This window comes from Pelodiscus sinensis, unplaced genomic scaffold (assembly GCF_049634645.1).
Source record: "Pelodiscus sinensis isolate JC-2024 unplaced genomic scaffold, ASM4963464v1 ctg59, whole genome shotgun sequence".
NCBI lineage: Eukaryota > Metazoa > Chordata > Testudines > Trionychidae > Pelodiscus > Pelodiscus sinensis.
Window position 1 is genome coordinate 597,509 of NW_027465846.1, and position 23,088 is coordinate 620,596.

Sequence of the window (23,088 nt, forward strand, 5' to 3'; positions counted from 1 at the left end):
CCCCCCCCCCCCCCCGCCGGCCCTTGCTCCCACCCCCAGTGCCAGGAGCGTGGGGAGAACAAAACACACAATCACAGGCACGTCCAGCTCTCAAACTGCATCCCCTTTGCCTGGCTCCCCAGAAAGACCCCCCAGCCAATGCCTGCCCCATTCTTCTTCCCTCTCCGCCCCCGCCGATACGGCACACGCAGACTCCTAACCACACCACCCACCCCCCCCCAGCCCCCCCCCCCCCCCCGCTGTCCTGTTTCCTCCCCCAACCCCGGCACCGGGTCCGCCACAGGCAACCACCACAAGGCAGAGTTAGCAGGGTCCTTTATCATACATGTCGGAAGTGCCAGTCACGGAGGTGCATCCTCCGGCTCCAGGGCCCAAGGGGGAAGTGCCCCCCAGTGCAGCGAAAGCCGGGCGCTGCCCAGAGCAGCCGGGGTGGGACGCTATCCAGGAGTTGGGGGGTATTTGATGCCAGCGCCAGGCAGGTCCGGGACGAAGGCAGATTCCGGGCAGGGGTCCTGGCCCCGCCGCCGGGAAAGGCTGGCCCAAACAGTCCAGGTCTTTGGTATCTGTGGCGTCACTCCGGGTTCAACCAGGCGCCAGTCTCCTCCACAGCGCGGGACACGACCAGCAGCACTTCGCAGGGGCCCTGGGACAGGAAACCCTGCAGGAAAGCCCTGGAGGGGGGCAAGGAGAGAGAGGGTCAGCCCAGGGCAGCCCCTGCTTTGTACTCCCACATCTCAGCTCAGTCCTGCCCTGCACGGCCCCTTCTTCCATACCCCTCCCTCCCATGCGGCTCCCCCCATCCCTGCACTCTCTGTATACCAGCAACCGCACCCAGGCCCCACACCCGAGCTCCCCCTCTGTGCCTGCACACAGAATCCTAGGGCTGGGAGGGGCTGAGAGAGGTCTAGGCTGGGCCCCTGCCCTCACGGCAGGACCAAGCAACAGCGGTTCCCAACCTTTTCCAGATGGGGACCCATTCTGATAATTCAGGAAGACTTGGTGACCCGAGGCAATTCAAACACGGGGGAGGGGGAAATAGAGCCACCTGGGGAGACACTTGGTGACCCTTTGAAATGTAATGGCGACCCATATTTGGGTCCCAACCCATAGGCTGGGAAACCCTGACCTAGCCCATCCCTGACAGGCGTTTGTCCAACCTGCACGTCAATATCTCCAGGGATGGAGATTCCACAACCTCCCTGGGCAATTTATTCCAGTGTTTGACCACCCCGACAGTTAGGAACTTTTTCCTAATGTCCAACCTACACCTCCCTTGCTGCAGTTGAAGCCCATTGCTTCTTGTCCTGTCCTCGGAGGCCAAGGGGAACAATTTTTCCTCCCTCCTCGAGACACCCTTTTAGGTACTTGAAAACTGCCATCATGTCCTGTCTCGGTCTTCTCCTTTGCAAACTAAACAAGGCCAATTCTTTCACTCTTCCCTCCCAGCCCATGTTCTCTAGACCGTCCGTCATCTCCTCTTGCACTCCTCTGGATAGGGGTGTTAAAAGCAGATTAATCAACTAATGGACTAGTCGATGGAATTTCCGCCGACTATTCGATAAAGGGCTCTTCCGCTCTGAAACACAGCAAAAGCCCACCGGGCAGACGCTACGTTTCAACGGGCGGCGTTTCGCCTTTGAAATGTACAAGAGCCCCAGCGGGGACTCTCATAGGTTTCAATGGGGGAACATCGCTGTGCCCCTCCACCTCGAACAGAGCTGGAGCTGGGGGAACCGGCTTTTAACCAGTGACCCCTTCTTCCCCACCCCCGCTGCCTCTTTGTGATAGAGGCGGGGGGGGGGGGGGGGAGAGGAGCAGCACCTAGCCAATTAGTCGCTTACATCCCTACCTCTGAACTTTCTCCAATTTGTGCACCTCTTTCCTGACACGCGGTGCCCAGAACTAGACACAGAACTCCGGCTGAGACTGTACCACTTCTCATGTCCTGCTTTACGCTGTTTTCGCAGTAGCATCGCACTGCTCACTCACCACGGCCCCCCTCTGCCCATCACCCACCCCAGAGCCTCCTACCGGCCCCTAGATCCCTTCCGCCGATGACCTACCCAAAGCCTCCCAGATCCCCCCGACATGCACGCACACACCTGAGCTCACTCTCCCCGCCGACACAGTCCGGGGCCTTCAGCTTGGAGTCCAGGTTGTAGTAGACGCCCCCCACCTGGCGCACGGCAATCCAGTGCTTGCGCCGCACGGGCAGCGTCACGAAGCCCAGTGCTACGTTGGAGGGAACGTTCACAATGAAGCCATGGATCCGGCTCAGCACCAGCTGCTCCAGGGGCCTGCCAGCGTGGGGGGGAGCAGAGTCAGGGGGGAGCGTCAGGAGGTGCAGGGTCTCACAGGAAAGACACTGGCATCCCCGCCCAGCCATGCTCACACAGGGCACCAGAAGCCTTTGCAAGACCCTACCCCACCCCCGCCCCTCTGCAGGTCCCAGCTGCCCTCCCCACCTCTCACCGGCGCTTGTCCCACCAGATGGCCGCCAGGTCCAGGCTGTGCAGCGCGGCCATGATGACATTGACGTCGTAGTTGCCCGTGCCCAGCACGCTGCGATGTGGGTTCAGCCGGGCATCCGGCGCCAGCCTGGAGGGGAGAGACAAGTCCCCCGGGATGTCCCCGGTCAGCTGGGCCATGCCACAGGGCAGTGGTCCCCAATGCAGTGCCCTCGCCCCTGGGTGCTCAGTGCAAGGGCTGTGCCGGCTCCGGGTGTGCAGCGTACAGGCTGTGGCGTATGGGCGGCCCCATCCCTGGGCACGTGGCACAGGAGCGGCGTTGGGCACGCAGCGCATGGGCGGTGGCGGCCCCACCCCCGGCCATGCGGCACATGGGCTGTTCTGGCCCCGGGCGTGCGGCGTATGGGCGGCTCCGCGCCTGGGCGCACGGCACAGGAGCGGCGTCAGCCCCGGGAGTGCAGCACATAGGTGGCGTCGGCACCGGGCGCGGGGTGTATGGGTGGTCCTGCCCCCGGGCACGTGCACAGCCCCGCCCTCGGGTGCCCGGCACATGAGCGGACCCACCCGCGGCAGCCCCAAAAGGTTGGGGACCACTGCCACAGGGGAAAGCAGAGCCTGGCGTAGGGCAGGGGCAAGGCAGAGGGGGCCATGTCACAGGGGGTAACACCACTCAGCTGTGGTGAGATGTGGGGGGGGGGGCTGAGGGAGGGAGGGGCCTTGCGTGACCAAGCGCTGAGCCCCCCCCCCACACACACACCTCTTGCAGATCTCATCGGCCGCCTCCTGGGTGAAGAGCCGCTCCTGCAGGACATTGTTCAGGGCGTGCACGGCGCAGAGCTCCAGGCGCTGGCGCTCATGGTAAATCCCTGGCTCCGGGCCCCCAGACATCGCCCCGCCTGGGGGGCGGCGGAGACCCTCACGGCAGGGCCCAGAGCTCGGCTGCCTGCGGGGCAGAGAGGGTGAGACAGGCGGGGAGCTCCCTGAGCTGGGTCTGGGGCGCCACCACTGCCCCCCACACACAGCCTGACACACACCCCCACGGGTCACCGCTCCCCACTGCCTGCCCCCCCACGGGTCACCCCCTCCCCCCACGGGTCACCACTCCCCACTGCCTGCCCCCCCCCACGGGTCACCCCCTCCCCCCACGGGTCACCGCTCCCCACTGCCTGCCCCCCCCCACGGGTCACTCCCTCTCCCCACGGGTCACCGCTCCCCACTGCCTGCCCCCCCCACGGGTCACTCCCTCCCCCCACGGGTCACCGCTCCCCACTGCCTGCCCCCCCCACGGGTCACTCCCTCTCCCCACGGGTCACCGCTCCCCACTGCCTGCCCCCCCCACGGGTCACTCCCTCCCCCCACGGGTCACCGCTCCCCACTGCCTGCCCCCCCCCACGGGTCACTCCCTCTCCCCACGGGTCACCGCTCCCCACTGCCTGCCCCCCCCACGGGTCACTCCCTCCCCCCACGGGTCACCGCTCCCCACTGCCTGCCCCCCCCCACGGGTCACTCCCTCTCCCCACGGGTCACCGCTCCCCACTGCCTGCCCCCCCCACGGGTCACTCCCTCCCCCCACGGGTCACCGCTCCCCACTGCCTGCCCCCCCCACGGGTCACTCCCTCCCCCCACGGGTCACCGCTCCCCACTGCCTGCCCCCCCCCACGGGTCACCCCCTCCCCCCACGGGTCACCGCTCCCCACTGCCTGCCCCCCCCCACGGGTGACTCCCTCTCCCCACGGGTCACCGCTCCCCACTGCCTGCCCCCCCCACGGGTCACTCCCTCCCCCCACGGGTCACCGCTCCCCACTGCCTGCCCCCCCCACGGGTCACTCCCTCTCCCCACGGGTCACCGCTCCCCACTGCCTGCCCCCCCCACGGGTCACTCCCTCCCCCCACGGGTCACCACTCCCCACTGCCTGCCCCCCCCCACGGGTCACTCCCTCCCCCCACGGGTCACCGCTCCCCACTGCCTGCCCCCCCCCACGGGTCACTCCCTCTCCCCACGGGTCACCGCTCCCCACTGCCTGCCCCCCCCACGGGTCACTCCCTCCCCCCACGGGTCACCGCTCCCCACTGCCTGCCCCCCCCCACGGGTCACTCCCTCCCCCCACGGGTCACCACTCCCCACTGCCTGCCCCCCCCACGGGTCACCACTCCCCACTGCCTGCCCCCCCCACGGGTCACCCCCTCCCCCCACGGGTCACCACTCCCCACTGCCTGCCCCCCCCACGGGTCACTCCCTCCCCCCACGGGTCACCGCTCCCCACTGCCTGCCCCCCCCCACGGGTCACTCCCTCCCCCCACGGGTCACCGCTCCCCACTGCCTGCCCCCCCCCACGGGTCACTCCCTCTCCCCACGGGTCACCGCTCCCCACTGCCTGCCCCCCCCACGGGTCACTCCCTCCCCCCACGGGTCACCGCTCCCCACTGCCTGCCCCCCCACGGGTCACTCCCTCCCCCCACGGGTCACCACTCCCCACTGCCTGCCCCCCCCACGGGTCACCACTCCCCACTGCCTGCCCCCCCCACGGGTCACCCCCTCCCCCCACGGGTCACCACTCCCCACTGCCTGCCCCCCCCACGGGTCACTCCCTCTCCCCACGGGTCACCTCTCCCCACTGCCTGCCCCCCCCACGGGTCACTCCCTCCCCCCACGGGTCACCACTCCCCACTGCCTGCCCCCCCCACGGGTCACTCCCTCTCCCCACGGGTCACCTCTCCCCACTGCCTGCCCCCCCCACGGGTCACCCCCTCCCCCCACGGGTCACCGCTCCCCACTGCCTGCCCCCCCCACGGGTCACCCCCTCCCCCCACGGGTCACACCCCCGAGACCACAGCGCGTGCACCGACCCCTACCCCGGGGCTCGACCCGCAGCCAGGGGCCTTCATCGCCTGCCCCGGAGCAGCGGGGCGTGGGACAGGGCGGGGTAGCAGCGTGCACCACAACTCCCGGCATGCACCGGGCTCGGGGCATCACAGCTCCCGGCATGCACCGGGGCAGGGCACCGCGGCTCCCGGCGTGCACCGGGCTCGGGGCAAAACAGCTCCCGGCATGCACCGGGGCAGGGCACCGCGGCTCCCGGCATGCACCGGGCTCGGGGCACCGCAGCTCCCGGCGTGCACCGGGCTCGGGGCAAAACAGCTCCCGGCGTGCACCGGGCTCGGGGCACCGCAGCTCCCGGCGTGCACCGGGGCAGGGCACCGCATCTCCCGGCATGCACCGGGCTCGGGGCAAAACAGCTCCCGGCATGCACCGGGCTCGGGGCACCGAAGCTCCCGGCATGCACCGGGCTCGGGGCAAAACAGCTCCCGGCATGCACCGGGCTCGGGGCAAAACAGCTCCCGGCATGCCTCGTGCCAGCAGGAACTGCCGCTCCCGATTCGCGGGGGCGGGGGTAGATCAGGGCGCTCCCGGCATGCACCGGGGCAAAGCAGCGCGGCTCCCAGCGTGCCCTGAGCTGACGCAAACTCCAATTCCCAGCATGCACCAGGGCAGTTGTACAGCTACCCAGCATGCACCGCGCCACGTGCTGCTCAGAACCCCGCTGCGATTCCCCCCCCCATTGCAGGGCCTGGCGGGCGCAGGGGGCCGGGAGCTTCCCCCCCCGACAGCTCCCCCCCCCCGCGTCCTGCCCCACAGCTCAGCTCCCCCCGCGTCCTGCCCCACAGCTCCCAGCCCCCCCACAGCTCAGCCCCCCCGTGTCCTGCCCCACAGCTCAGCCCCCCCGTGTCCTGCCCCACAGCACCCAGCCCCCCCCACAGCTCAGCCCCCCCGCGTCCTGCCCCACAGCTCAGCTCCCCCCGCGTCCTGCCCCACAGCACCCAGCCCCCCCACAGCTCAGCCCCCCCATGTCCTGCCCCACAGCTCAGCCCCCCGCCCCACAGCTCAGCCCCCCCGTGTCCTGCCCCACAGCTCAGCCCCCCCCACGTCCTGCCCCACAGCACCCAGTCCCCCACCCCACAGCTCTCAGCTCCCCCCCCCCCCCCCAGAATTAAATGGTGTTGCTTTGCGCTTGGTGAAGCTTCTCCCTGGGTTGTGGGGGGAGCGGTTACTTCTGGGGCAGGCTCCCACTATCAGCGGGGGGGGGGGGGGGGTATAGAGGCCGTAAGGGCAAGCGACAGAGGCGGGGAACTCGGTCATCACTGATTCCTGTTCTACTGCTGGCAACTTTACTGAGCTCTCAGTCAGGGGACACCCCCCCCCCCAGCACACCACCAGCCCCTCTGGCTGCAGCCGGTCCCTGGCATGGGGGCTCCGCTGCTCCCTCCAGCCTCAGCACAGAAGGACGTGGCCTCCGTGGCCCCGGCAGGCTGCAAGGGAAAAGAGAAGGGGAGGTCGGGGGGCTGAATTGTGTGGCCCAGCTCAGGGCAACTCCCTCCCTGCACAGCCTGTTGCCCAGTTACTTTCTAGGCTGCGTCTAGACTGGCAAGTTTTTCCGCAAAAGCAGCTGCTTGCCAGCTGTCTACACTGACCGCTTGAATTTCCACAAGAACACTGACGATCTCGTAAGAAATGAGTGCTTCTTGCGGAAATACTATGCTGCTCCCGTTCGGGCAAAAGCCCTCTTGCGCAAATGCTTTGGCGCAAGAGGGCCAGTGTAGACAGCGCGGTATTGTTTTGCGCAAAAAAGCCCCGATGGCGAAAATGGCAATCGGGGTTTTGTTGCGCAAAACCGCGTCTAGATTGGCACAGACGCTTTTCCACAAACAGTGCTTTTGCGAAAAGCGTCCGTGCCGATCTAGACGCTCTTTCCTGAAAATGCTTTTAACGGAAAAACTTTTCTGTTAAAAGCATTTGCGGAAAATCATGCCAGTGTAGACGTAGCCTCTAGAGCTCCCAGGCCAGGGAATCCCCTTGGCCCCCACAGAAGAGATCTCAGCCCAGGACACAGGTGTCCACCAGTCCCTGCAGTCCCCCCCCCTCCCGAGACAAATGCACATCGCAGCTCTGGGGGATACATGGCCCCCAAGAGCAGCTGGGCCCAGGGCTCAGTCTGTCCTGGCATGGGCAGGCATCTCCCCATAGTCAGAAGGTAGATTCCCCCATACACACACACACACACGCTTACCCAGCAGGCTGCCCCAGAAGGAGGGGAAGGTGGCCGCCCCAGTGACAGCTCCGGGGGCCGCTGGGTTCCTGCGGGTGCTAGTGACCGTGAAAGCCTGGTCCCCGCGCTCGCCAGAGGGGCGGCCGGTCACCTCCACCTCCACCACGTGCCAATCAGGGAGGCTGGGGGGATGTGAGGGCAGGGAGGTGAGTGGAGGGAAGACCATGCTATGGAAGAGGCGGGGTGCAAGGAGCAACGCTGACATGGAGACAGCAGCACCCTACGAACCCCAGGCTGGGAGCTGCCATGCACAGAGGGGCGGGAAGACTTGCGGGGTGCAGGGATCTGTGGGAAGCTGGGAACAGGGAGGTCCAGGGAGCAGAGAGAAGGGGTGCAGGAAACAGGTGCACAGGGACCCAGAGGTACAGGAGACAGCGGGTGCAGGGACCTGGGGGTGCAAGGAATGGAGGAGTGCAGGGACCTGGGGGTGCAGGGAGCAGGAGATGCAGGGTACATGGTGTGCAAGGGGGGGCTGCACTAACCCAGGGTCCGCGATGAGGCAGCCCCGGACCCCGTCGAAGCCCAGGCTGGGGGCGGCCACGCATGCAGCTGCCATGGTGTTGACGTTGTTGGGGGCCAGCGGGCAGAGAGCCCGCACGGGGCCCTCGTACAGCACGGCCCGCCCGGCCCCTGCTGCCTGCAGCCGCTCCCTCAGTGCCCCCTCCAGCCGGAAGCTCTCTGGGTGCTTCACCATGGTCACCGTGAGGCCCTGGGAAATGACGGCAGAGAGTCAGCCCCCCAGAGCAGCCCCCGGAGGGGCAGAGGCAGCTTCTTGCCGCTGTCCCCCGCCCCACACTGGGGTCCCCGGGCCCCCAGGGCAGGCCTGCGACCCCCACCTGCAGCAGGCCCCTCTGGTCCATGCGCTGGATGTCCTCGCCGCCCCACAGCGCCCCCCGGGGCACGTACAGCGTGTGGCCCCCGCGCCGGGCAGCATCCCGCAGCCGCGTCTCCGTGGCCTGGTCAGCCAGCGCCGTGGGGGAACCCACCTGGGCGGGGGGGGGGGGGGGAAGAAACCTGAGCATGGGGAAACTGCAGGGTATAAAGCAGGGTCTCCCCCACAGCCAGGGCACCCTCCCTTCCCTTGGCTCCTCGTCACCCCAGCCCCTCTGGAGACCCCCCTGCGCCCCCCGGGCAACCCCCACCCATCCCCAGCATCCTCCACAGGGCAGCCTGCTCCCTCCGCCCCGGGCATCCTCACCATGAAGTCTGCCCCCGACAGGAAGGCCTCCCCGTGGTCCTGAGCGATGCAGGGATGAGCCACCTCCACAATGAGATCCACCGCCCTGCAGGGAGGGGAGCCAAGGAGGTGGAGGGGGGTACGTTCACCCCGGCGCTGCCTGGGCGCCCGGGGGGGGCCAGTGCCCGCAGTGGGGGATGGGGGCGGGGAGCACTCACCACTCAGGGACCCTGGACAGGTCCTGGAGCTGGAGGGAGGCCGGCACCTGCCCCCGCAGCTTCCGCGCGTCCCGGTTCCAGACAAAGCCGAGTTCCAGGCCGTGGCCGGCTCCCTCGTCCTGCAGTCTCTGCACCAGATACTGGCCTGGCGGAGTGGGGATGTGGGGGGGGGGGGGATCACTAACTGGCTGGGAACCTCAGACACACACCCCCGCCTCCTCCCAGGACAAGGCCCCCGGGGGGAGAGGAGGGGAGGGGAGGGACTGCCCCCCGGGCCCAAATTTTCTTGCAGCAGCTGCCTTGCTGTGCCCATAGAGCAGGGGGTGGGGAACCTAAGGCCCTGGCCCCGGCTTGCCTGGATCCCACCCCCGAGGCTTGGGGCTCCCCTCCAGCATCGGGGAGCCCGCGCTGGGGCTGGAGCACACAAAATTGACTGATTTTTCTGTGGGTCAGCAGCCCCCCACCCAAAAAAGTCTCCCTGCCCCTGCCCTAGAGCCATCCCGCCTGCCTTCTTCCCTCTTTCCATCTCCCCACCCACCCCCCAGTCTCTGCCCCCACACCCCAACCAGCAGCCCCGCCCCCCAAAGCCCCGGGGGAGGCCATGGGGTTAGGGGGGGACGTACCCAAGTGTCCAAAGCCCACGATCCCAACCTTCCGCCTGGCCAGCCCCTCGGACATCCTGGGCCGAGGCACCACAGGGCCCTGCAGGGAGCAGAGTAGGGGAGGTTACAGCTGAGGGAGGGGCGGTGGGTGGCGGGCACAGCCACGGGCCTCTTGTGCTCCCATCCACGCCTGTCGCACGAGGGCGTGGCACGCGCCCAATCAGCGCAGGGCTGCCCGGAAGGGTAGGAGGGGGACAGGCCTCGGAGCCAGGCCATGGGGCCCAGGTTCCTTCCTACCCCTCCTGCCTGGGACCCACGTGGGTATCCATCTCGCCCCCTGCCCCCCAGCCACTCTCCGGCCGTCTGTCCCATACACAGGCTGCCCCCTCTCTCCGAGCCACCGCCAATCCTGGGCCCCAGCGACCTTCGGTCCCCCTCTCCCTGGGGAAAAGTTAATGGTCAACCAGGAGCGTTTAACCATTCATGGGCTGGAGGTGTGGGGGTCCCTGGGACTTCCTTCCAGCAGCTTAAACTTTCCCTCAGGTCTGAGCTGGAAGTGAAAGGGGTTATGCTGGGGTGTCCCCAGACCTGTGTGCCCTGAAAGCCGAGCACTCGGGGGGGGCTGCCCAGGAGAGATTTCGGTGCCGCCCAGCTGATTACCAGAGCACCCCCAGCCGGCAGTCTGTGTGTCTATTGGTGGTGCACATCCGCACATGCCTTGGTGCATGGAACAAAATTTATCCCACACCTGGATGGAAAACGTTAGAGGGAATCTTGACACAGCCACGGGCTATGCTCGTTCCAGCCAAGAGACACAAATATCAGCTGTGCAGAGCAAACCCGCCTCCCCGCATCAAACCGACTTCTCCCACGTCTCTGACCCCCAGCGCCGCAGACTGGCTGGGCACAGCTGCATTGGGGCATGGCGGGGAGGTGGCAGCGGGTGCAGGGGATCCGTGTGGAGTACGGGGGGTGGGTGCTCGGGCCGCTGGCAGCCAGTGCCCAGTGGGGCACGGAGCCACGGTCACCCTAGGCGGGGTGGGGGGGCAGGGAGTGGGGGAGCTGCCAGACTCCTCCCCATGGCAGGGCCGGGCCAGGCCCTGGGCAGCGTGGCGCAGTGGGGCTGGCCCAGCAGTAGGTGGCGCTGTAGGCCTGGCATGCGGAGTCGCTGGTGCTGCAGCTGGAGGGACCCTGCTCTTGGCTGAGCTCTGCAGGGCCCAGGCTGGCACGCTCCCCCCTCCCTCCCCCTCTCGCTACCGGCCCCCTGCCCCAGCCAGGGACTTGGAGAGGAGGGGCTGGTGTGGGGCCAGGACTCCTGGGTTCTTTCTCTGGGTCTGGGAGGGGCAATGGGGAGCCAGGATCCCTGGGTTCTCACCCCAGCTCCGGCAGGGCAGTGGGGTCTAGTGGTTAGAGGAGGGTTTGGGCGCCACGGCTCTTGGGTTCTCTCCCCAGCTCTGGGCGGGGAGTGGAGTCGAGTGGTTGGGGGTGGGGGGCTGGGAGCCAGGACTCCTGGGTCCTGTTGCCGGTTCCAAGGAGGGTGCCCCTGGCGGCATGCGGGTGCCTGGTGTGGGGCAGGTGGCTGGAGGCTCCTGATGCTATTTGAGTCACTGGGTCCTTGACGCAGGGCGGGGGTGGGGGGAATCCTCGCACCCTTGTCACACGGGCTCCGTGGGTCGACAGAGCACCCCACACCAAAGCTGGGCTCACCCACCGAGATCACCGCCTGGCCCAGGTTGGCCACACCACAGCAGGAGGGGAGGGGAAGCAGCTGCAGCCCCCCCCCAGTGCAGGGACCGGCCTGGCTCTAACTGCGCCCGCGGCCCACCCTGCACATCGGGTTGAAAAGGACAGAAGCAGCTGCATTTCCACCGGGGCACCCAGGACTCTCCAGGCGGGGGGGGGATGGAGGCACCTGGCACAGGTCTGACATGCCAGATGCTGCACAGACGCCCGATACTGCCAGCCATGGGGATCTCTCCAACAGCCCTCCTGGCTGGTGTCTCTGCCCGCTCCCCACCAGGGTTGGCATGGCAACCAGAAGGGGGTGTCAGAGTGACACCCCCCTCAACTTGCACACACAACCCCACCCCGGCAGCACTTGTGTGTGTAGCGGGGGGCGGAACGATGGGCAAGGGGACCCGAGCCCGGTGGCGGGGGGTGATGCAGATGGTGACACGCATGTGCGATTCCACAGGCCAGCCTCTGGTGACGGCGGGGCTCTGGGGGGTGCCGTCGTGGTAGGGGGTGCGTAGGATGAGGCGTGTGTGTGTCTGTCTCCAGAGGGGCGCGTGGACAGCTGCCTGCGTGCGACTGTGTCGTGTGTCTGCCAGCAGCTCCGAGTGTCTCATCCGGGTGTGTGATCTAAGGCTGGGGATGTGAGATAGATAGATAGACAGCGGATGTGGGGATAGATAGATGGATAGATAGCGGAGGAGGGTGGAGATAGATAGATAGATAGATAGATAGATAGATAGATAGATAGATAGTAAGCATTCTGCTCACATGAGTGTGTGTGTGTGGGCGCACACGCGCGCACAATTGTGCTGTCCAGTGGTTACAACCCAAGGCTGGGCGGCAGGACTCCTGGGACGTAATCCCGTCTCTTCCCCTCTCTGGGCCTGTTTCCCTTCCTGCTCTTTGGCTGTATAGAGAGTGACTCTGGCGGTGCAGCGCCAGGCGCAATGAAGCCGGGTCCCACGCATGCCTCTAACACAACTGCCATGGGAGTACATCCCCCTCCCAGCTGCTGGAATTCCCACGTCCCAGACAATTTGGGAGGGAGCCGGGGGGGGCGGGGAGCATGAGTCCAACACACACATGGGGCTCCCACCGGCCGTAACTTCACAATAAAACCGTCACCAAACAGCAAAGCCCCTCGCCCCTTCCCAGGCCGCGGGCGGAGTCTGCTGCAGCGTGCCCCACGAGGCCCCCAGCCCCAGATGTTGCCAGTGCCCCCCAGCTGTGGTGACAGGCGAAGATGCAGAGCTGGCGCAGGAGTCTCCATTCAGGCACCAGGCCGGCCTGTCGGCACCAGCGACCCCAGGGCCCACAGCCCCTCCTCTCTGGGCGTGTGGCCCTAACCATTAGACCCCACTCTCTTTCCAGAGCAGGGGCGAGAACCCAGGCATCTTGCCTGGCAACTCTCTCTGCTCCAACCACTAGACACCACTCCCCACCCAGAGCCAAGGGCAGAACCCTGGTCTCCTGGCTCTAACCCCCCCACCCCCCGGTGTCTGTTTCAGGAGCACCGAGGCAAAAAGCCAGGAGCTGCCACGTGACGGCCCCGGTACAATGGATTCCCCGTGTCCTGGGATGGGCCAAGGTGCAATCCCAGCTCTGCCGCAGAGTCCCCCGAGGAGCATGACCCCCGGCGTGCAACCTCTGGGCCCAGCTCCCCGCTGTTCCGTGGGATGGAAGGGTAGCTATGGGGCAGCCCCAGAGGTGGTCCTGGGCACCAGGGAACTACCCTACAGCAGTGGTCCCCAATGCGGTGCGCCCGCCTAGTGACCAGAGCCGGCACAAGCCATTCTTGCACCTCGGGTGCGCGGCGCATACGTGGCTGCCACCCCCGCCCGTCCTACAGTCCTTGTCGGGAGGGTGGGGGCTGGAGCAGAGCCGTCCCTAGGCATGTGCGAAATGCATGGCTGTGTAGGGGCACCCAAAAATCTGGGGCACCAAATTTTCGGGAACCCCTGCGGCGCCACAAGGACGGCCTTGTGCCACCCCCCTGCTGTCTGGCTCCTCTCCGGCCCCTCCCCTTGGCTGCGCTCTCCTGTCCCCTCCTCCCGGCCAGTGTTCCCAGTAAGCTGGGTGCTTGTTCGGCCACCCAAGCGAGGTTCAGGTGCTGCCCCGCTGCTCAGCAGAGCGCCCCCAGCCGTCAGCCTGTGCGGCTCCTGGTGGTGCGCATCCGCACCTGCCTCGGTGCAGAGGGAAAAAATTATTCTGTACACAGAGGAGAAAGAATTAAGAGGGCGCATTGTCGCCCGTTCCTCTCCACCAGCAGCCAGCTGCTAACTGAGGGCTCCTTCCTGCCAGGCGTGGAGCCCCCAGGGAAGCCCCCATAGAAGCTACGCTGCATGGGGGACCCCAGGCTCCCTATAGAAGCCACATGGGGAAGGCCCCCAGTTCCATAGGGTCTCCTAAATTGTAAGGACAGCCCTGGGCTGGAGACCCCCTTGCGGGCCTGCCTTGTGCCTGAGGCAGGCCAGCCAGCTGGGTGGGGGGGGCAGTATGGAGGGGTTCACTGCATACAGTATTCATACAGGAGGCGGGGCACCTTGCCGGCTCCTCCCCTTCCCCCCGCCCCCACAGCCACCCCACACACACACAGCCGGCCTGGGCACATGTCGCCAGCCAAGTTGATGCCTGCTGCACCTCCCCCCGTCCCCGAGGCGTGGGCAGGGATGGGGGCGCCTGTCAGGGCGGCTCCTCCCCCCACATTGCTGGGCTCAGCCCGGGGATGACAGCCTGTAATTCCTCCAGGCACGCTCAGAGGTGGAGGGGTGGGGGGGCGGCCCTGGGGAAGGGACCGTGTGGCAGTGAAGCCCAGGGAGCGGACAGAGAGGGCGGGAAACCAGCGGAGTGCGTTCCCTGAAGGAAACACCCGGTCGCCTGCACCCAACGTGCCACAGGCAGCCAGGCCGGGGGGGTTCAAGTTGTCCTGCGCCATGGCCCGCCACCAGGGCTTAACCATGGCCAGGGCTGAGCCCCAGACCTGCCCGGCCCTTCCTAGCCCTTGTGCCTCTGGGCCCGGCCGTTCACAGTCCCGTCTCCTCTGGGCCCGGCCGTTCACAGCCCCGTCTCCTCTGGGCCCGGCCGTTCACAGCCCCGTCTCCTCTGGGCCCGGCCGTTCCCAGCCCCGTCTCCTCTGGGCCCGGCCGTTCCCAGCCCCGTCTCCTCTGGGCCCGGCCGTTCACAGCCCCGTCTCCTCTGGGCCCGGCCGTTCACAGCCCCGTCTCCTCTGGGCCCGGCCGTTCCCAGCCCCGTCTCCTCTCGGCCCGACCGTTCCCGGCCCCGGCGCCTCTGGGCCCGGCCGTTCCCAGCCCCGTCTCCTCTGGGCCCGGCCGTTCCCAGCCCCGTCTCCTCTGGGCCCGGCCGTTCCCAGCCCCGGCGCCTCTGGGCCCGGCCGTTCCCAGCCCCGGCGCCTCTGGGCCCGGCCGTTCCCAGCCCCGTCTCCTCTGGGCCCGGCCGTTCCCAGCCCCGGCGCCTCTGGGCCCGGCCGTTCCCAGCCCCAGCGCCTCTGGGCCCGGCCGTTCCCAGCCCTGTCTCCTCTGGGCCCGGCCGTTCCCAGCCCCGTCTCCTCTGGGCCCGGCCATTCGCAGCCCCGTCTCCTCTGAGCCCGGCCGTTCCCAGCCCCGTCTCCTCTGGGCCCGGCCGTTCACAGCCCCGGTGCCTCTGGGCCCGGCCGTTCCCAGCCCCGTCTCCTCTGGGCCCGGCCGTTCCCAGCCCCGTCTCCTCTGGGCCCGGCCGTTCCCAGCCCCGGCGCCTCTGGGCCCGGCCGTTCCCAGCCCCGTCTCCTCTGGGCCCGGCCGTTCCCAGCCCCGTCTCCTCTGGGCCCGGCCGTTCCCAGCCCCGTCTCCTCTGGGCCCGGCCGTTCCCAGCCCCGGCACCTCTGGGCCCGGCCGTTTCCAGCCCCGTCTCCTCTGGGCCCGGCCGTTCCCAGCCCCGTCTCCTCTGGGCCCGGCCGTTCCCAGCCTCGTCTCCCCCGTTTCTTGTGATGACCCAAGTCCTGTCCCAGCTGCCCCCGAGGACACGGGGAAGGGTTTGCTGTGGGGGTGCAGATCCAGGCATCCAACGGCAGCCATGCCCCCTCCTCACAAGGCAGGAGGTGGCGGCGCAGGCCACAAGGTCACAGGGAGGTCACTGCGGAGCATGTGGCCACCTGGCCAGGGGGCGGCAGTGGGAGGAAGCAAGCGGGAGCGGGGGGGGGACTAGGCTGGGGGGGGCAGGCTGAAGGGGGAGGGGAGCCGGGGCTGCAGGAGCTGCCTGGGGGAGGTTCCAGGTTAGCCCCAGTGCGGGGGGCGGGGGGGCAGCGCCTGGCATACGGGGCCCTCGCTGGAGCCACGAACGAGGGGGGGGCTTAGCTGTGACTCTCCCCAGGCCCCCATGTCTGGCTCCCTTGTCCGCCCGGCCTCCCCCCGACACAGTTGCCTTTTGAAGACCCCCCCCCCACGCCCCTACCTCCCCCCTCCCAGTTGGGTTGAAGACAACAGGGCCTGCCCCCCTGGCTGCAGCGTGGCTACCACCTGGAGCCTGTGGCGTTGCCATGGCGATACGGATCTGCAGCAGCAGTTGCCATGGCGACGAGATCTGCAGCAAAGAAGTTGCCCTGGTGACCGGGATCTACAGTGGGCTCCTCCCCGCCCCCCCCCCCCAGTTACCACGGCAATTGGGATCCACCGTGATTAATCCCCTCTTGAGCATCACACTGCCCCCCTGGTGCGGGAGGGGGGCAGGATTGGGGGTGTCTTGGCACGGAGCCAGGACTCACAGCTGCCGGCTGAGGGCACATGCCCCCCAGTTTTGGGGAGGAGGGGGGAGTTTGCTGAGGCCCCTGCAGGCAACGGGGCGATGGGGGCACAGCCCAGGGGTCCCACGGACACCAGCTCCCATTGCACGGCACCCGCTGCCCGCCCGTGGGGAACGCGTGGATCTCGGTCGGGCTCCGCCAGCCGGATTTAAAGCCCCCCCCGTCGCCCTCCGCCTCTGGGAACCTCTCCCCAGGAGACGCCAGACCGCATTCCCCGGCCCTGGGCTCCCTCTGGGCTGGACCTCTCCCAGGCACGGAGATCACCGGGTCGCCTTCCCTTTTGACCTACGCCAGTTCGGAGGCTGCAGAACAAGGGGCCTTTGTCCTCCCCACTCCCCCCGCTCCCCCGCCCGCCGATTCCTAGCCCAGCCCCAAAGGCAGCAGAGGGGGAATCACCGGTCAGCACATGAGGGACGCTGCCCCCCCCTTGATCCCAGAGCTAGACCCCAGGCATCCTGGCACCCAGCGCCCCTGCGCTCACCACTGGACCCCACTCCCCTCCACAAGGCGGGAGGCAGGCCCGCCTCACGCACTGCCAGCTTGCGGGCAGGGCCTGGCTGCTTGGCCAGCCTCTCCCCGTCTTTCTCTGCTGGGCCGAGGCAAGTAGCAGGCGCTCAGACGCAGGGACAGTGCAAGGCCAGGCCAGCCTGGGAGAGGCGGGGGGGAATCGCTGGGCCAGGCTGCAGGCCAGTAAATCAACAGGGGGAAACATCTGCCAGAGACACCCCCCCACACACACCCTGCAGCACAGTCTTCCCCCACACACACACACACACCACATTCCTGGCCTGCAAGGGCCTCCCCCCCCAACATGCACCACAGCGCCCCCCAGCATCACCTTGGGGCCCTGCAGCCAGCCCCAAGGGGCCCCCGGTGCAGCACAGCGCCCCCCAGCATCACCTTGGGGCCCTGCAGCCAGCCCCAAGGGGCCCCCGGTGCAGCACAGCGCCCCCCAGCATCGCCTTGGGGCCCTGCAGCCAGCCCCAAGGGGCCCCCGGTGCAGCACAGCGCCCCCCAGCATCGCCTTGGGGCCCTGCAGCCAACCCCAAGGGGCCCCCGGTGCAGCACAGCGCCCCCCAGCATCGCCTTGGGGCCCTGCAGCCAGCCCCAAGGGGCCCCCGGTGCAGCACAGCGCCCCCCAGCATCGCCTTGGGGCCCTGCAGCCAACCCCAAGGGGCCCCCGGTGCAGCACAGCGCCCCCCAGCACCGCATAAGGGCACTAGGGCTTGCCCTGGTGGCCAGAGAACACCCCCTTCCTTGCTCCCTGCAGCACAGCGCCCCCTAGTGAGGGTGGGCGGAGCTGTTTGCACAGCTAGGGGGCAGGAGGAACCTTTGGGGCTCAAATTCCCCGTTCCAAGGCCCAAATCCCAGACAGGCCTATGGGACTGGAATTCCCCGGCACTGCCGCTCGTCTCCCCTCCTGGCACCCGCGCTCCCCCCCCCCCCGCACACCCCACCGAACGCCCCTCCCCTCCTCCACCCCTCCCCAAACCCCCTCACTTTGTCAGCCACAGAGAGAGGGCGGTGTAAGGGAGGGTTCTCCATAGCAACGCGGCTCTCCATGGTGACGGAAAGATGCTGCTGGCTGGATAAAATGCATGTAGTCTACAGGAGTGCGTGGGCATCCCATAATACTCCTCTCCCTGTCCCTAGGATCCTGCCCCATTGGATGGATAGATAGATGGTATGGGGCAGATCTGGGGTGTATGTATGGGGTTAGATAGCGGGTAAAGGGATAGACAGACATAAGTATGGGGGGGCTGGGTAAACATGGAGCCCCCTCCAACAGCCAGGGCTCCTGCCCCGCTCCCCACCGTGCCTCCTGCCCCACTCCCCACAGTGCCCCCTGCTGGGAGAGGCCAGGGCTGGAGTAGCCGGCAGCTCCCCTCCCAGGCCACTAGCTGAGCTTTCTCAGCATCCCTTTCCCTGGGTGGCGCTGAGGCCTTTCGTCACGAATCCCCCTTCCCGCCCCCAGCCTGTGCCCTATGGAAAAGCTGGTGGCACCCCAAAGTCTGGCGGTCACACTGGGTGGGGGCTGTGGCCAAGTCTGGGGATGGAGGGGTCTCAGGCGGGGTCAGGGCTTGCTGGGGGCAGGGGGTGTCCATGTGACAGAAGCCCTACACAGCTTGCGCCTCCTTCCCTCACCTGCACCAGCCCTGTGGGTCCTGCATTGGCCCCATGGCCCCCCCATACACCACCCCCCTCCGACCCTTCATCCTCCCCTGAGCCTTTGCCCCCCACCGATCCCCCTGAAACTGCATTCCAGGGTCCAGCCCCCATGGCCAGCGGTGTCCCCCTGACCCCATGACACAAGGCCCCCATGCCCCACATGCACCTGTAACCCTTCATGCTTCATTGACCCCCCCAGTCCTCTGGGGATTCACTCCCCTCCCCCATGCACCTGCGGACCCCCACAACACTGCACCTCCTCTGGCCCCCTGCCTCCCGGGGGGCACTGCAGAGGTCATTCCCATAGCTTGGCTTCTGGGGCAGCATCTGCCCAGTGCCCTGCCCTAATCCACACACACAGACCCCCCCCTGCCCTGAGTCCCAGCCGCCTTGCGCTCCCCCTCTTCGAACCCCAGGACTCCTGGGTTCTCTCCCCAGCTCTGGGAAGGGAGTAGGAGCTAGTGGTTAGAGCAGGGTGAGGGGAACTCCTGCACTCTTTCCCACCCCTGCCACAGCTGGCTGGGGTGGGGGTGGGGGGCAGCACTCCAGCAAATGGGCAGGTTCACATCTCGGTCCTGCCATGCTGCTGCTTCATGAACCCCCTTCCCCCCTTCTGATCTCTATGCGCTCTTGGGGTGGACCCCGGGCACCCAGCCCTGGGGAATGGGGAGGGGGAAATTGCCTCCCCACTCCCCCCCCCCACCGCTGCACGTGACGAATCCCACCACGGAAGGAGGGTTCCTTGGCCGTGGCCACAGCATCCCCCCCCCCCCACATACACCCAGCTGGCGGGCACCAGCTGGGGGGTCTTGGAAATAGCTAGTCAACCCCCTCACGCTGGGCACCACCCACCATGCTACCCCCCCGCTTTCCCGGCCCCATGAGTGCAGAGCACATGCATAGGGGGGCTCTGTCCCGGGGGAGGGGCGTGTGATCACTAGTGGTGCAGGTGTGCATCAGGTGTGCGTGTGGTGTGGATGGGAGGGGCGTGTGATCACTAGTGGTGCAGGTGTGCATCAGGTGTGCGTGTGGTGTGGATGGGAGGGGCGTGTGATCACTAGTGGTGCAGGTGTGCATCAGTTGCGCGTGTGGGGAGGGGTGTTTTGGTGTGGATGGGGGTAGGCGTGAGGGTGGGCGTGCAAGGTGGTGCATGCTCCCTCCCCCCTCCCGCCCCGCCCTCCCCCTCGCTCCCAGCTCTCGGAAAGACGCTTCCTTGGGAGGGTTGTAAACACCTTTATGGATTTTATTAAAATAGGAAACTCGGACGAGACCCAGAAATGGCTGGGATCACAGGCTCCGGAGGGGGGAGGCAGGAGTGCAGCCCCCCACGCCTCCCTCCCTCCGGCCCCCCCAAACCCCGCCCCTGCCCCTCCCCAGATTATTACAAATTAAAAAATACCTCTGCTCTGCGGCGCAGCATGGGGAGCGGGGCTAGGGTGCCCGGAGTCACAGTCATTAAAAAAACCCACCGCCCGCGCCCCGGCCTCTCGCAGGGCGGACGCTGCGGCTTCCCGCGGCCCCCGGGGCTGACAATCGCGTCTCGACCGAAACAGCTGCCATCACCGGAGCGTGGCTATTCCGCGCTCCCCCCCCCACCCGCACACGCACCCTTTCTCTGAGTGTTGGGTTCCCCCTCCCCCCGTTGAATCCCACAACCACCAACCAACCGAAAAAAAAACCAATTCCAGGGGTGGGTGGGTTGGTTTCCTTCGCTCGCCGCTAGTCACCCGACAGCCCGGCGCAACGCCCGGCGGTATCAAAAGAGTTTCAAGTTTAAGGAGCCGGGCGCAACTCCCCGGCCTTTGCCGGGGGCGGGCATGGAGAAGTCTCGGTCAAACTTTGTACTTAGGGAACTGCGAAAAAGAAAAGAGACGGTGAAAGGCTCTGCCAGGGCGGACGGGAAACCCTCGGGCGGGCAGAGAAAGGGGCAGGAAGGGGGGGCAGGGGAGACAGAGGCAAAATGGGGGACTCTTGGGGGGAAGCCAAGGAGGGGGGACTCTCCGGCAGGTGCGGTGGGTGGGGGTGCGTGGTGTCCGACTTGGAGCCGATCCGTCGCAGGCGGGTGAGGGCCATTTCTCTCCCCTGGGGCCTCTCCCCTGCTCCCCCTCCCACAGCGGGCAAGCAGTGGGGGGGGCGTGCAGTTGGGGACGGGGCGAGGCCGGGGCAGCCCCTCCCTTCCCCCCCCCGGCTCTCAGATCTGCGTCTCTTGCACATTCTCCTTTGAGCTGCTCTTGAAGAGGAGAGGTTCGTGGATGGAGTTCAGCAGGGGGTTCTTGGCGCAGTTCAGGGCCCCCGCGTTGTTGTTGTAGTGGGCCTTGAAGGCCGCGTAGTGGTTGAGGTGGTCGTGCTCCAGGGCCGGCAGGGCCAGGTGGCTGTCGCCGGGGGCGCCGGCCGAGGCCGGCAGCTCGTCCTCCACGTTGATGATCTCGATGGTGCGGGTGGCCCCGTGGTGCTTGTGCAGCTGGTGCTGCTTGCGCAGCTTGTAGAAGACGATCAGCATCACGGCCGCCATGAAGGTGATGGCCACAAAGCAGCCGATGATGATCTTGGTGGTCTTCATCACGTCGTCCAGGTCCTTCATGCCGCCCTCGGCCGCGTCGGTGATGGGCACGGTGAAGGGCTTCTCCGTGGAGCGGGTGGAGCGGGGGGCCAGCGAGGTGGTGGAGTAGGTCACGTCCCAGCCCACGGCGGGCGTGGGGCCCGGCTCCTTCTTGGTGGGCAAGGCGTCCTCCTGGGCCGTCTCCATGGTCTCCACGGTGACGGTGGTGAAGTAGGTGTAGCCGGTGGCGGCGGGGTCCACGGCCGAGACGTTGAGCGTGGCCGAGGCCGTGGTGTTCCCGGCCGAGTTGGTCACCATGCAGGTGTACTGCCCCGTGTCCTGCACCGTCACGTTGGTGAAGTTGAGCGTGCCGTCGTGCAGCACCGAGATCCGCACCCGGTACGAGCCGTGCGTCATCAGCGTCCCGTTGGGCGTCAGCCAGTTGACCGAGGTCATGGAGGTGCCCGTGCGGCACTTGAGCTCCGCCGCCATCCCCTCCGTCACGTTGAGGTCGGTGGGGGGCTCCACAATGACCGGGGCGTAGCAGGTGAAGTGGCTCTGGTCCAACTCGCCGATGTAGCGCCCCTTGAGGTTGGCCGGGGCGTGGCAGCGGGCGCAGCAGGTGGTGTTGTTGGGCACCGTCTCCTTCAGCCACCAGCTGAGCCAGAGCACGTCACAGTTGCAGTGCCAGGGGTTGTGGTTGAGGTGCACCCGCTCCAGCCGGTGCAAGGGGGTGAAGAGGTCGTGGGGCAGCGACATGAGGTTGTTGTGCGACAGGTTCAGCTCCTCCAGCGACTTGAGGTCGTCGAAGGCGTTGCGCTCGATGGTGGACACCTGGGCGTGCATCAGCCACAGCTTCCGCAGGCTGGTGAGGCCCTGGAAGGAGCCGGGGCGGATCATGTCCAGCCGGTTGCCCGACAGCTCCAGCTCCTCCAGCCGCACCAGCGCCGTCAGGTTGGGGATGTCCTTCAGGTTGCACATGCCCAGGTTCAGGTAGCGCAGGTTCACCAGCCCCTCGAAGGCCGCCTCCGAGATGTACTCCAGCTTCTTGAGCTCGCCCAGGTCCAGCCGGCGCAGGGAGGGCACCCGGTTGAAGGCGTAGGAGGGGATGCTCTCGATGGGGTTGTTGCGCAGCCACAGCTCCCGCAGCTTGGAGAGGTACTCGAAGGCCTGGGTGGGCACGGTGGTCAGCCGGTTGTCGAAGAGCTCCAGGGTGTTGAGGTTGGGCAGGCCGTTGAAGGCCCCCACCTCCACCTTGCGGATCAGGTTCTTGCTCAGCTGCAGGATCTCCAGGTGCCGCAGGTGCTTGAAGGTGTCCGTCTTGATGAGCTGGATGTGGTTCTCCTGCAGGTTGAGGTACCGCGTGTTGACCGAGATGCTCTCCGGCACCTCCACCAGCTCCCGCCGCGTGCAGATCACCCGGCTGGCCTGGTTGCTGCAGGAGCAGGCCGCCGGGCAGGAGGGGGGCGACGCCCCGGCCCACGCCAGCGACGGCAGCCACAGCGCCAGCAGCAGGACCGGCTTCCACGGCATCCTAGAGGGAGCGGGGGGGGGCGGCGGCCCCCGCCGGGAGCAGCAACGGGGGGCAGCCATGTCCAAGGGTCATGCTTTAATGGGCGACACTCCCTCCGGGCAGGCTCTCAAACACCTGGACACTGGAGACACAACGGGGGGGAGAGAGAGAGAGAATTAGCATCGGCCCTGGGCCACGGGATCCACCCCCGGGGGAGAGAGACCAGTTAACGTGGTCCTGGGCCACGGGAACCATCCCCGGGGATAGGAGAGACCAGTTAACGTGGTCCTGGGCCACGGGATCCACCCCCGGGGGAGGAGAGACCAGTTAACGTGGTCCTGGGCCACGGGAGCCACCCCTGGGGGAGGAGAGATCAGTTAACGTGGTCCTGGGCCACGGGAGCCACCCCCGGGGGAGGAGAGACCAGTTAACGTGGTCCTGGGCCACGGGAACCACCCCCGGGGGAGGAGAGACCAGTTAACGTGGTCCTGGGCCACGGGAGCCACCCCCGGGGCAGGAGAGACCAGTTAACGTGGTCCTGGGCCACGGGAACCACCCCCGGGGGAGGAGAGACCAGTTAACGTGGTCCTGGGCCACGGGAGCCACCCCCGGGGCAGGAGAGACCAGTTAACGTGGTCCTGGGCCATGGGATCCACCCCCGGGGGAGGAGAGACCAGTTAACGTGGTCCTGGGCCACGGGATCCACCCCCGGGGGAGGAGAGACCAGTTAACGTGGTCCTGGGCCACGGGATCCACCCCCGGGGGAGG

At 67.3% G+C, this 23,088-nt stretch overlaps 2 protein-coding genes across 11 annotated transcripts in view; both read right to left on the reverse strand.

Moving 5' to 3' along the window:
• Nucleotides 1–298: 298 nt before the first annotated feature.
• Nucleotides 299–17,677, reverse strand: LOC102452260 (josephin-2). Of its 6 annotated transcripts, none has more exons than XM_075914895.1 (10): nt 17,600–17,677; nt 9,592–9,670; nt 8,969–9,113; nt 8,772–8,856; nt 8,410–8,559; nt 8,056–8,282; nt 3,226–3,411; nt 2,473–2,598; nt 2,103–2,297; nt 299–671 (listed from the first exon to the last, which is right to left on the reverse strand). In XM_075914895.1, exons 1-10 carry the CDS (start codon nt 17,660–17,662, stop codon nt 572–574), a joined length of 1,356 nt encoding a protein of 451 aa, XP_075771010.1. In that variant the 5' UTR covers nt 17,663–17,677; the 3' UTR covers nt 299–571. The 6 variants fall into 6 exon arrangements, with proteins under 6 accessions (XP_075771010.1, XP_075771011.1, XP_075771009.1 ...); XM_075914896.1 differs by lacking the exon at nt 17,600–17,677 and adding an exon at nt 9,945–10,002; XM_075914894.1 differs by lacking the exon at nt 17,600–17,677 and adding an exon at nt 9,868–10,000.
• Nucleotides 17,678–19,485: 1,808 nt separating this feature from the next.
• Nucleotides 19,486–23,088, reverse strand: part of LRRC4B (leucine rich repeat containing 4B) — a 42,015-nt gene continuing 38,412 nt past the window's right edge. For all 5 annotated transcript variants that reach the window (XM_075914911.1, XM_075914908.1, XM_075914909.1 and 2 more), the window contains one exon: nt 19,486–22,462. In XM_075914911.1, the coding sequence (XP_075771026.1) occupies nt 20,460–22,400 (1,941 nt within the window). In that variant the 5' untranslated portion in view covers nt 22,401–22,462 and the 3' untranslated portion in view covers nt 19,486–20,459. The remainder of the gene's footprint in view (nt 22,463–23,088) is intronic.

Excerpts from the sequence above, each read along its gene's own strand:
- LOC102452260 (XM_075914894.1), bottom strand. The coding sequence starts at position 9,942 with ATGGGACAGACGGCCGGAGAGTGGCTGGGGGGCAGGGGGCGAGATGGA. Across the intron at positions 9,671-9,867 it reads GTGGGTCCCAGGCAGGAGGG|GGCCCTGTGGTGCCTCGGCC; the intron begins GTAGGAAGGAAC and ends TGCTCCCTGCAG. Across the intron at positions 9,114-9,591 it reads CGTGGGCTTTGGACACTTGG|GCCAGTATCTGGTGCAGAGA; the intron begins GTACGTCCCCCC and ends CCACTCCGCCAG.